The sequence below is a fragment of the Amphiura filiformis genome, chromosome 15 (assembly GCF_039555335.1).
Source record: "Amphiura filiformis chromosome 15, Afil_fr2py, whole genome shotgun sequence".
In the NCBI taxonomy this organism is placed as follows: Eukaryota; Metazoa; Echinodermata; class Ophiuroidea; order Amphilepidida; family Amphiuridae; genus Amphiura; species Amphiura filiformis.
Genome location: NC_092642.1, coordinates 2,694,299 through 2,708,630, shown reverse-complemented (window position 1 = coordinate 2,708,630; position 14,332 = coordinate 2,694,299). Strand labels below are relative to the sequence as shown.

Genomic DNA, 14,332 nt, shown 5'->3' with positions numbered 1-14,332 from the left:
ACATCACAAATCACAAATGTGTACGGTAACATTAAAATTTTATAATTTTAGTTCTTTGATCATTAATAATGGCCCATATAGATTTCAAACCAAAGAGAATGAATGGCAATTGAAAAATTTTCCTTATTTCAGTACTTCTCATAATGAAATATCCAAACAGATTCTAACCTTGAGGAGCTCCAGCTGTATAACATCCTCGCCCGAATACCAGACAGCAGCTTGACAAGGTGACACACGAACTTGAAAACTTACAGGCCTCTTCTTGATTGATATACCTTGAAAATCAAATCAAAATTAATTGAAATAATTAGCAATAAACTTGGCCTAACCTTTATTACACTAATCACACCCACTATTACCAGGTAAATGGCATATCTTAATCAGTTGCTATGGTGATTTGATATACAAGTTCTATGCTTTGGGAATGTTTATCTCAAAGCCAAACTACAGACCCCACCCCACCAGTTTAAATATTATTGCTTCCTCTGAAACTATTGAATTTGATTTGAATCTATAGAATATCCAAAATCAAATTCATCTGGAAATAATGGAGAGAAAATGTGACATGACCAAGGGAAATGACTCAAATGTTCAATATTGGTTTTTTTATCAGTTACTAGTCCTTCAAATATGCTACAGTTTGATGCAAACTCCACGCAAATTTTACTGCTCATTACACCAAGTTATATGTAACTTTATCATTTTCATTTGCTGAAGTGAAACAATACAAAACAAATTTGAGCACCTGTTTTGTCAAGAACTCAGAAATAAAATATTAGTTACATTAAGACTCGTACGTCTCCCTTCATCGTGTCACATATAAGTTGCAATACTGCAAGTCCTGTTCATATATTTGAGTCTGATTACCTTGGCTACTAAATTTGACTTTATGTTAATCACACACCCAGCAACCAAGAACTATATGGGCTATACCAGTTGAAATCCATACACCCCCTGAAAGAAGACATGACCTTAATCTTCCAAACAGAGAGTGTGAATTTCAAATGGGGTTATCTAGAAGATTAAGGTCATGTCTTCCATATAGGGCCTGGGGTATATGGATTTCAACTGGAATGAATATGCCAAGGGTACACAGAACAAATGAGCACAGAGGGATGTACCACAAACATCGGTTCAAATGTGACACGATCTGGTCCATGGGGGGCCAAAGGCGGCAAATTTGAAACTGAGATAAAGGTCAAAATATGGAGTAAAAAAACAATAAAATACATAAAACAATAGGCATCAAAAAACTTCATAACTTTACAACCAAGTATGCTAGACCTTTGGCGTTTACAGTAAATGATAGCCTATTGTATGTATGATATAATAATCACAGTAACTCAATTTTCAAAAATGCCTCCTTTGGCCTCCATGGACCAGATTGTGTCATAAATGCAAATTTTAAAAGCTATATGGATGCAGTCTTCTCAGATGAACCTCTTTCCCAGCAAACACAAAAATGTTTTTTAAAACAAGCATGTTATAAACACGTTTTGGTTTTGATCGAAACATGTTAATACACTACAGCAACATTTTAAGAATATTGTCAAAATGTTGACAAAATATTTGTTGGCAAATACATTTGCAAATATTTTGTCAACATTCAATAACATCATGTCAGAATGTATTGCATCAAGTTTACAAAAATATTTTCTGTATGTTATTAAAATGTTTTATACCCTTTAAATATCCCGACATTTAATATATTTGGAATAATTCTGGTATAATAACAAAAATATAGGGTGTGCAGGGTAAACAAGAATTGTATTGAAAACACATGGTGCACAGGGTAAACCAGAATTGTACCAAACATTTTCGTAAAATGTTTGGTGTTGGCTGGGTATTTACCTTAATCAGCTCAAGATGAATGTCCAAGATTTTATTATATCATTGTTATAAAAGTGTTAAGAATAACACTCTAGCAAAGATCAGAGTACTGATATGACTGTCATGCCCCTTGGATTGTAAGCGGCTGGTTGTCCGGTCAGCCTTGGGTTATTAATTAGTTATATCCTTTTCCTTGTCTCTCAATCCACTAAAAACAGCTGAAACTTGTCACTTGTTTCTTTTTCTTCCTTGGCCTACTGGAGGGAAAGAATACACTATGTGCTTGTCATTTGCCTCTAAATACTGTGCATTATTATTTCATGATCCCCCTACTACTCATGTACTATGTAGGTCATTTGGGAGTTGATACAAGTTAAGCATATCGGAAAATTTGAATTTGTGGTAGAGGACAAAATGTGTATGGGTGTGACAGATGTACTTTGTTTTGTAAAATGCATCCCTTGGTATCTTCTCTTTAGCTTACATATTTTACTTTTGACTTGATGACTTGATGAAACTGGTAATTAAGTGAATCTAACATTTTCAAATTTGCAAAAAACTGAAAGAGAATTTCTCCTTTTTTATAGGTACATGTTGTATTTATGGTTCATTCAGAGAGTTTAGTGGAGGATTTTGGAATTAAAATAAGTTCCAAATTGGTTCAAATTCAACATTCATTCCCATATGTGACTCAATCCGATTCAATCCGATCAAATTTAGCAATAATAAAATTGAGATATAGGTAAAAATAAGGAGCAAAAATGCAAATGGACAAGTATATAAAAAGTTGATATCTTTGCAACTATGTATTGCCAGGGATTGTCATCTCAAGTCTGCTTTGTTAATGACAAGCAGACTTATAGGGTGGAAGACAGGCCCGTAACCAGGATTTTCTTTCTTTTCAGAAGGCACCAAGTCAACAATGCCTAGAAAAGTAACTGTTGCTTTTTGACTTGTAAAAAGTACGTACTTGTTCCCCATTTTCTGCAATTCCTTTTCCCTGATCGGCACCAGATGAAACAACCTTCCTGTCATCCAAACAAGGGTTGTATGGAATTTGATTGACAGTAACATCAGATGCAAACTAGTATTTTTAATTCTTTTGGAGCAGACTGAAGAAATCAAAATTTCAGAAACAAGGATGACAAATCATGTGCATAACACAACTAACTAAAGTCTATATACCTCCAGTCACCGGCACTAGCTTTGAAGTTCAGCGTGTGCTGCGTTGGCTTAGAGTTCTTTCTTGCGTGTATATACGCGCCACTTTGATCGAGTGCGTAAAAATATGTGCACGCACCAAGTAATGCCAAAGCTAACGTAGAACAAGCTGAACTGAACTTCAAAGCTAGTGCCGCTGACTGGAGCTGGAGGTAGATATATGGAAAATATTAGCCTTTGGGTCATGAGATAGGAAATATGGACTCCCAATCTCAAATGCCACTGAGGCTTGCTTGGTTGCTGTTAGACATTTCTTGTGTTCACTGTGCAAGTGCACCTCCAATGACAGATACATAATTCGAGTAATTTGGAAAGACCCATTTTGTTCCCCTGTTTTCTGTCATGAATTCACGTTGCAACAAGGTGAGGCCAAGCCAATACAGACTTTATCAAAAACATTTCCAGTAAGGAGGATTAGGTCAGGGGTGATTGCAACCACCACACCTGTCCCCTGTGAAGAACGTTTTTAATACCAATTTGTACACATCCTGTAAGTGGGCGGCATTTTGTGGTATTAGATCTGCCGGATCCACACCACATATACATCCCACTATACATTACTGTGTAAAATGGCAGCATTTCATATGCAATCTTCTCAGATACACTCCCCAAATTAAAGGATCAAAAAATTTCATTCAATATTTTTCAAAAACAAAATTATCTTTCAAGTGCCAGATGAAACAGTCATGACGAGACTTTTTAGTGTTTAGTAGCTCATGGACAAGGCTACATAATATAAAAAGAAATTTCGATTAGGTACAAGTATGGTCAAGAAAATCTGGATGAATTTTTTGATCCTTTAATTACTTTGAGGTGTATAAAGCGACTGGTTGCTTCAAATGGAAATTTTTAAGGCCAAAATCTAGGATTCTAGGTAGTCATAAAGGATGGAAAAAAATAAATGGTGAAGGCCTACATTTTTGCACACAACCCATTGGTTAAATAAGGTTGATATTTTTGCCAAGTCCTAAATCCACTTTACTATTAGTGAACAAATTTGCATCTCTAAAAGACTCAAAATGTTCCAAAAAATGCAACAGAGAAGGTCATTTCAACTCAAATACGGTAGTCATGGAATAGGCTCTTATTTATGACTTTATAACAAATTTGTGCCATAACACACAAAGTTTCCCACAATAACATTTCCTCAATTTGACCCAGACAACTGCTGCCATTTCATGTCGTTTGCTAGGTTATTTAAAGCCATATTGTAACATTTCCATAAAAAATAGATTAGTATATCTTGTCCATAAAATGTATGCTATTACTGTCAGATATGCCCCCTTTTAATTTTGAACCAAGCAACTGAGATAAAGCAAAGAAAATTAGAATTTACTACCAGTACCAACAATGTCACCAATGCATGTCAATCCGTTGGTCCTGCCCTGGCACGGTCCTTTGATGTGTGAATGGCCGTCCCACCCACCATGTACATACTGTGTTATAACATCACATACATGTTCAACTAACATTTCCATAGTAATTATTAAACAACGGTTCCTGCGCTTTATTCAAAACTACAGCACCTGAAGTCTTAATTTTCGCAGGGTATGTTAGTTTAATAAAATACATTACAACTGTCCAAAAAAAACAACTGAATTTTCAAAAATATTGAGGACATCCTCCTCAGCAAATGTTACAATATGGCTTTAATATTTAGTGGTGTAGACTCTGCTTTGCATGACACAGAATACAAATGACACAATATTATTGTACTCTCCTCATCCTCCGTTATAATCCAATTTTATTCATTCATATATTCTCATTCATTCACACACCTCAAATTTCAAATATCATAAAATACTTTGAAGGTGAGTAACTATGGTAACGACTGTACACATATTTGGTATTCCTTAGCGATGACATCAAAATTTGGAAGTTCCACATGTATTAACATGTATTAATACGCCAAATTTGGCAACCTTGCCTTTGGTTGCCGCTTCAGTTTTATGTTAATTCAACACATTTGCATTATACACACAAAGAAATCCTAAATTCACATTACAGTGCTAACATCTAAAACAATCCTTACTGTTTTGATTTCAAAATAGGGACAATTTATGCTAATATCTCCCAAGTGATCGTCTACCAATTATGATCAAAACAAGGTATACATGCAAGCATGCACAGCAAGCTAATTTGTCTCACAATTAGTTACCTGTTTATATGTACAGCATACATAGGAGTGCATGTTATTTTGAGGATTACAATATCATGGGACGAAAAATTCGGCAGTCCTTCATTCCCTATTTTCTTTCCATTCTTACCAAGTGGCTCCAAATCCAATTTCAACAATAACCTAATATATACAGCTTTTTCATGTTTCAAACGCCATCAATAATCTTTACCACTTTTTCTCATCATTGTAACTTTGCAACTTTGAAATCCGACTGTCGACATCCTTTGGACGATAGCTGTGATCATGTATTGTTAAACACCTAAATCTCACTAGCTACAAAACTAAAGTTACGGCTAGTCTCAATTTATTTGTATTCAACTTGGCTAAAATAATCAAACTTTACTTTTTGACACAGATAGGCAGGAAAATATTGCTATGATGAGAACTGCTATGTATACTAAAAGCACCACAGAGCAGAAGATTTGGCAATATTGACATGATAGTACATGTACTATTTGCATCAAGGACTCTTTGCAGCATAAACTTAACATACAACTTAGATCCAATAGGTTTTACATAATACAACCACATGGTGGCAGTCTGCTACTACTAAGGCTCTTTGCAGCATAAACTGACCATAGGATTTAGATCCAATAGATTTTCATAATCTAACCACAGGGTGGCAGTCTACAACTACTAGAATACAACTCTATATCTTCTGTTCACCTGCTGTGGAACAAATGTAAAGATTGATGAAGCCATGTGAAAATAACTAGTATTGTTAGGGATGCAATGTTTTAAGTATACGCCTAGAAAACAATGTTATTTCAACCCTTTTCAGGTTTTTATTACCGAGATGGCCGGAAGGGGAATCAGAATTGTAATAGAACTAGTAACATTTGAAAGCCTTCATCAATATGTCCCTTCACATAATAGCATACTCAAACAACCTCCTGTTCTTACCGGCCAACAAGCACTAGAAAGAGAATTTTAAGTGCATGTATATCTGGTTTTCTAACATGCAATTACCACTGTCTTTTTTTATTTGCAACACGAATGGATCATACAATCAATTGGTGATCAACACCTTGTTCTAATCTCATATAAGATTAAGAACTCCTTGACGATTTACCATAAAAGTACTTAAAAACTCCATCTTTCCACACAGTTTGTTGTTTAAATAAAATATTACAGATTTTCACTCAAACATAGATTGGCATATATCCATTTTGAGTAAGAAAATTGACGTCAGTTTTGTGAATTTATGATTTTTACACATAGGGGTGCAATAACAAATTCTTTTGCAACAGTTCAACATGAACATTTGATTTTGCAACATTGCATGTGTTTGTGCAAACTTAATGGAATTGTGTGAAATTTAGCAATTGAAATTAAGTATTCAAAATGAATATGCTCTGTCACCACTTTCATTCCTTTTCAATAAATCGATTATAACCAAAGAACCAAAATTTCACAAATATACAACTTAATCAATAAACATTTAAAACAATGCTTTTTTTCACTATACAATGAAATTAAACTAAAATTTCTGTGGAAGAAGAAGAAAACATACAATAAATATTTCAACAGAATAAAGTGGTTAAAATTTGATAAAATAATACTAGTATTCATTTATCCTGAATAAATAAATTTCAACAAAAATTTCACTCTTTTTAAAGCAACGACAGTGACACTACAAATGGACTTTGTTCATAAATGTTTGATTTTTTTCTTTCAGTATATAGTATTGAAACAATCAAGATATACAATTTCTCATATGCAGCATGTTGACACAATTTTCAATAATACTCTTTTCTTAATTGAAGTCACTCCATTTGTTTACATGTACATTGTCCTTGTTATTCGCCAGCGAAGTGGTTACGTAACTCCCTGGTAACTGGATCACGCACCTTTTGGAATTGATAGTGTATGTCATTGTGTTGCGATCATTTCGATCGTGGTCCAAAACTCAGAATCGTGATCCAGTTGGCATAGTGATAAATGGATTACACATAACACTTCGCTGGCGAATAGGCAGCAGATCAAATTTTTTCATAGTGTTTCTTTCGTACATTGAGGCCTACCACTAAAACAAGTTTGTTGTCAAATTTGATGTTATATTGCTTCAGTGCTGTCGGATATTTAAAAAGCAATAACGTGTATAACAATGTCCCATAGAATAGTCCATACTGCCGGAATTGATGGTACACCACTTAATACCACTTTTGTGTTTACACCATTATTAAGATACAGTCCACCTGAGTTAATGCAGATTAGGTTAGGTTTACATGCCAATTATATATATTCTGTGTTAAATGAAACGTATCTCGGATAATGAATATCATTATGGTAATACGAAAAGCACAAGCTTTCTTCTGATTAATCATAAGGTAAAGTGTGCGATGAGGCTTTTGATCGGGTCAACCACCAGTAAGCTTGCTCACAGGGCAAAACACAACAGATCTGAAACTGTCCGAACATGAAATACTAACGTCTAGAACCGAACAATACAGAGAAACAGATAAAGGTGACTCAAGACATTCCGCCATTTTTGTTAAGGCATAGGAGGAAAATTTGGGGGTGTTCATATCTTGCCAGGATTGCATTATGAACTAAACGCTGCTTGGCGCAGCACTTGTAGACTCGGTGTAATGTGTGATGCATTGACTGCACCAAGGAGTAGCACAAGCGTGTATATATCATAAAATTTGACACAGAATTTATTTTTGTTGTTTCAGTGTGCTGTCTGAAAGGACCTGAATACCTCCAAATTTTCCTCCGGGCTGGTGGTGTTATTATACATGGTGTCTGAATTCACCTTCTCAATTCCACTACACAGGCAGCAGCCCACATTGTATAATTTTTACTGAATGCATCTGTTTTTTCAGTTTACACTTACTTGTGCTTTTGAGGTCCTACGTCACCCTACACAATTCTGGGAACTGCACTTTTCTCTTTTCATATTGTTCAAAGTATTATTTAAGATTTCAGTTCAAAGGGCACATTTGTTGTTTTTAAATTACTACATTATTTTAAATCACAAAGAAATTTGAACCGGGAAGCAAGCACAAAACTTGTGCTGGGAAGCAAGCAAAATTCCATCTTAAAAACTTGATATTAAACCCATCTTCACTATGTGGTGATCAATATCTACTTCTGCCTGACAGATATATCCCATTCTTTTTTATCAAATTTCACATAAAAAACTTTATTTGTTTCTCATAAGTGCCTGCATCCATCATTTGAAATTGTCAAAACCTCCATTGCCCATACATTTATTTCACAAATTGCCCAGAGTTGCAAAATTGAATTGTTGTGACTATATTTAATTACATGTATTAAAATACTTTCTGACAAACCAAACGAAAATCCCAGACTTAATAAAGTACACAAAAAAACATTCTGCATATTTGCAAACAAACTCCCAAAATGTCTGTGAAATCAACTCTCTTTTAGTATAGGTTTGGAGGCTAGAGATAGGGTAGGTACTTAAGGCACAAAATAAGTTTATCCGCTGAAGTCAACTTATTTTGCTACATTTCACAACATTGTCACAGCAGCAAATCTGTTGCATTCATTTCTTAAACGTCACCAGGACATGAACACAATGTGATATATTTATACATGTGTGAAGAAGAAAAAAGAAATTTAGTGACTCAATTTCACATATTAACGAATCTTATGGAAATCCTAACAATATCGGACTATCAAATACAACATTGTTGCCTATGTATCTTTCACAAAATCAAATAGAATTTTAACACTGAATTAAATTGTCAAGTTCATCTGGGCTGATCCTTTATTGATTGATGTCTACAGTGCCATGGCTTGGTCCATGAGTGCTCTGAACTCCTTGTTATGTTTACTCTTGTTGCCGGTGGCTGTTGAAGCAGACACTTGTCTTCCAGCATACCTAAACACAAACAGATGAGAATAGTTATTAAATGATCGAACCAATGAAGAAAAATTAATTTGTGTACATCGTGGAACATTCAACTACGCTTGTTACTTTGCGACTAATCATGCTAATACACGAGTGTACAACGCTACTCTACACATCCATATTGGCGATCTCTGCGAGGTTATCTGCATACAACAGCTTACTACGCACAGCTACGCAAAGAGTATATTCCACGATGTAGACAAATTAAATAATTTTTCTATAGCAAGAAATAGCAAATAAAAGAGAGAGAAAGAGTGAAAGAAAGACAAAAGAATGAACGAGTTGAAAAGAAAGAAAAAAAGAAAGGGGAGGGGAAGAGAGGGGAGGGGAGGAGAGGAGAGGAGAGGAGAGGAGAGGAGAGGAGAGGAGAGGAGAGGAGAGGAGAGGAGGAGAGGAGAGGAGAGGAGAGGACATCAAGAGTTCAAATGCAAGCCTGGTTGAGGGTTAGGGTTCCAATTAAGATGGGATGGTATCCCCCATTCTGTCATTTTGAATTGACAAGGTCAAAGGTCAACTTACCCACATGGCTTGCCGGTGGCAGTCTGCATTCGGGTCTGCATGAACGCATAACCCCCTTGGTTCTTGTGTTCCTCCTGGGCGTACACAATCTTAGCATTAGGGTACCTCTTGGCTTCGGTGATTACTAGGTCATATGGGAAGGGGAACATCTGTGGAGAAAGAAAGTATATGTGTAAAATGATATAGTTATAGTGGTGTGCGCCCATAGTGTATTCAGTAAGGGAGACCGACTGTGATAGCAATTTAATGCAAATTAAACCTGACATGTGATTAAAAATGTAATTCAAATAAATAAATGTATTGCTTGTAAAACAAAATGTGTAACAATATAAAAATCTTTTGAACAATTTTGTCATTCATTTTTAGCTTGTGAATATCGCCTTTTTTATTTCTCAAATAAGAAGCAAAATTAGATAAAACTGCTTGACAACAAAATGTGCAGCCAACAGGAAACTTCTTTTCTTCAGCCTTTAATCAACATTTTTTCTTCAATTCTCAACTTTAAAACATCTACTCCAGTTGAAATCCATACGCCCCTATGGAAGACATGACAATAACCTCCCACACAGGGAGTGTAGATTTCAAATGGAGTCACCCTTTCAGGTAACCTCATTTGAAATTCTCACTCCTTGTCAGTGTTTACTCAGAGGCCGTATGTCTCAATTTTGGCCCAGTGAAAATTATTTTTGGCGCAAACAAATTTGCAATACTGTATTACAATTAACCAATTTGGGGAATTACTGAGACAAAATTGGGCCAATTTGGGAAGAAAATGTTTCATTTGGCGCACCCAATTTCCAGAGAGAGTAAACACTGCTCCTTGTGTGGAAGATTAAGGACATGTCTTCCATATATTAGGGGGTAAAATCCCAACTTACCTGCTCTATCCTGGCAATAGCAATCTGATCATCCAAGTCTCTTTCGTTCCTCTCCTTCAACAGTTCATAGTAGACTTTGCCAGTGCAGAAGATCAACTTCTTCACATTCTCAGCATTGTTGTGGGCGGGGCTGCCCTTCGTCTCATGGTACATACGATGGAAAAAGGTACCTGTAGTATGCAAATATATTTAAGTTTATTGAAAACTCTCATTGGATATGAAATTACACAATAACATTACAAAATATAGAAAGCAACGGTTCCCAAACTGTTGGTCGTGGCCCTTTGACTTCGAAGAATTTTTTATTTTTTTAAATTCATTTTCGTGCATGAAATCGTATTAGTCATGTAACCCCATTTTGGTATTAAAATTACAAATAAAGTTATTCTGACAGCCGGTCAGCAATATAACTTGACAATCAAGGCTCCAGCTAGCCTGTAAAAGCTCTGCGTCCGATCGGACTCACAACTGTAAAACCTGGTCGATAAGTTTTAGGTTAAAGGTCAATAACTCGTTTACTGATTGGTCCATGTTACTAAAATATTCTTTATGCAGATGAAGGTTCAGAAAATAATAAAAATATTAATGTTATTTCATGGGAAGTAAATTGAGTAATTAAGCTTAGACTTGATTTTGATTTCCACTCTGATGCAGGGCATTGATGCAGCTTGCTCAACAGTGCGTCCAACAATAGAGGCCGTCAGCGTGACGTCATATGCCGCCATCTTGTGGGTACACACTGCGATGGTCGTTCGATCTCCATGAGTGAACAGCAAAATCACCGCATCGCCCTGCGTGTTGTGTCTGATGCATGAACACGCAGATCGTTTGTACCCACAAGATGGCAAAAGGCTGACGGCCTCTATAGAAAATTGTGTCCTGAACGCACCTTAGCGGGAGCCTTGTTGACAATTATGCCCCCCTCCCTTTTGGAAATTTTACCCGATACCCCACTGGTAAGTTCAGACAAGTAACAGCATTTGTATAATGCTGTGGGTCAATAAAATAAGGAAATTCACACATTGAATATTGATAACTATGTAATTATTCTTAGCTAGAATCAATCATAATATGTGTACATCCATATCAAAATGATGCACTTGTCGGCTGCTACATGTGTCTCATTTCACACAAAAGCTAGGAATAAATACCAGACTCATCTCAAGTGGAGGTCACTTCAAATCATCCCCAAGTCACATGATTTAGGAATATGTTCTCTGTATTCCTAAATCAAGTGACTTGAGGTGATATGAGGGGACCTCCACTTGAAATGAGTCTGGTATTTATTACTAGGTATTATGTAAAATGAGATGCATGTAGCAGCCGACAAGTGCATCGTTTTGATATGGATGTACACATATAGTGATGGCACCCAATACTTTTAAGTTTTTTGTGCCAAATTTAGCCATCTTCAATATCTTTTAAAACAAAATTCTGGAAATACAGGAAATAGTTGCAAACATGAATTAAAGTTTTAACTTCAACACTACACTATTTTTTGCTCACCTGGAACGTTTTCACTAGTCCGACTAGCGTCTTCAGCAGATGGTGATGCTGTGTTGATATCTTGTCTACAATCGGGATATCTCTCACTGATGACATCATATGATTGACAGAATGACGTCATAGGATGTTACGATGTAGCGCCGCCCCCTGGGCATCAGCAAGTTATCCCAGATAGGTTCTATTTCTAGTCCTTGGTCACGATTTAGTCTTGGTCATTCTGTCAATCATATGACGTCATCAGTGAGAGATATCCCGATTGTAGACAAGATATCAACACAGCATCACCATCTGCTGAAGACGCTAGTCGGACTAGTGAAAACGTTCCAGGTGAGCGAAAAATAGTGTAGTGTTGAAGTTAAAACTTTAATTCATTTTATCTACTACTACATATGAATATCCACTCGTATAGTTGCAAACATGTTTTCATATTGCATTTTTTAAACTTGGGATTCAATAATGCATACGCTGAGATGCGTCCATTGCACTGGATCAACATTTAGCACAAGTGCATTATTGTGTCCAATCTGGCGAGCAACAAGCGATCTGCATTTATTAACTTATTTCAACCACGAAAAAGAGTATACAAAATACAAACAAATTTCGGAAATTTTGATTCAAGGAAAATGAAGCAATAAGTGCAATCATACAAAATTTAGGCACTCCATGTATTATTCTGGGGCATGCGGCCCCTGTCCCCTCTGGCTATGCCCCTGCCCCTCCCCCTCCCAGCCATAAGTATAAATGTTGTTTTCCTCACCTTCAGTGAACTCATCAAATGACGACTTGGCTTCAGGAAGTCGCAAAAGACTCTTTGGTGTGAAAATGATCAGCTGTGAGGGAAAAAAGAAAAAAAGGATATCAAATAATATGGTTAAAGTTAAGGGGATAAACCTGTGTTCACAGGTAGCAGCGCCCATCTCTCTGTTGAAGCAATTGGTCCAGACTACTCTAAGAAATGTTCCTGCGGGGGTATTGCTACACCTCCACAGCAAGTCTATTACCTTCATGGCATTGAATAAAGCCGGTACCCATTTGTACAAATGGGTGAAGTGAGACAATAGAGCCTTGCCTATGTGATCAACACTTTGACGCCATAAAGGACACTCGTGTACAATACCATTTTTTTTGTTCCAAGTCACTCCTTGGAAAATAAAAGCTAATAAACAAACAAGGATGTTAGTAGGCCTGAAGACTGTAAACTACCACTTATCATTTCATGAATATGAATTTCAACATAACATTAAATTACACTTTGCTCATGAGTGACATGTTCCCAAATCCCACCTTTACAAATCGGTACTCTATGGGGAATACAATACGTCCAAACATTGCATCATAGAGCTGGAAGTAAAATTACTGTTATTATGAGTCAACTTATCCCAAATAAGTGCAATACCAATATTTTCAAGCAGACATTTTTTAACCGTGTATACAACTCCTGGAACAACCTCCCTGCTGACGTTAGGAACGTTCAAATTTTCAAATATTTCAAATCCGAGCTCATAAATTACTACATCTCAAATTCACCTGTCAGTATCCATAAATAACTTCATCGGGATTGTTCATAATTCACAATTTGCAAATGTCTCTTCTGTGCATGTCCAGGAATACTTCGGTATGGAGGTCTTAGGGGCATGTCTCAGTGGCGTTTCGTGCTGCACCGTGGTACTTTCTCAAATTGATGCCACCAACATCAAGTTCCAGCAGGAATCGGATGAGGAGTGTGAGAGTTGATCAGTCAATTTGATATGGTGCTACGGTGTGGTGCGGAGCGTCATTGGGGTGTGTAGGGGATCTTTGTGCCGAGGTGTTCTTGGATTTATACGGGGGAACATTTGCAAATTGTGAACTTATCAGTTTACCTACTTATTTCACTAATGCTTATTGAATTATGCGATGTCTTTACCCTATATTTGGCAACTCAATTTTAGTATTATATTGTATTTTTAATGTATTTTATAGTGTTTTTTAAAAATGTGTTTATAATTATGTACTGTGTAACTTTAGTTCTTTTATTTTGGTGTTCATCAACCAAGTACTTTGTATCTTTGTTGTAAGCTATAGCATATTTAGCGTAACACAGTCAAATGAAAATTAATTCCCCAAATGATTAGACTAAGTCCCGATCTGACCCGATTGAGGTTATAACCATAGTTCCCTCCATTCCTACAATGCAAAGTTTGCTCAAGCAGACAGTCATAAACAAACATAGCACATATATATGAGACTAGCAAGTGTTGCACAGAAAGTGCAGTGAGCCTGGAAAACATTTTTTGATCAAGATGATGCAATCCGTCATTGACAGCTAAGAAAGTG

The 14,332-nt window shown here is 36.2% G+C and overlaps 1 protein-coding gene across 3 annotated transcripts in view; it reads right to left on the bottom strand.

Annotated features, from left to right (window-relative positions):
* Positions 1-4,758: 4,758 nt before the first annotated feature.
* Positions 4,759-14,332, bottom strand: part of LOC140171145 (2-oxoglutarate dehydrogenase complex component E1-like) — a 70,079-nt gene continuing 60,505 nt past the window's right edge. For all 3 annotated transcript variants that reach the window (XM_072194330.1, XM_072194331.1, XM_072194332.1), the window contains 4 exons: positions 12,774-12,846; positions 10,511-10,680; positions 9,633-9,781; positions 4,759-9,083 (listed from right to left, as the gene is read on the bottom strand). In XM_072194330.1, coding sequence (XP_072050431.1) covers positions 8,984-9,083; positions 9,633-9,781; positions 10,511-10,680; positions 12,774-12,846 — 492 coding nt within the window. In that variant the 3' untranslated portion in view covers positions 4,759-8,983. The remainder of the gene's footprint in view (positions 9,084-9,632; positions 9,782-10,510; positions 10,681-12,773; positions 12,847-14,332) is intronic.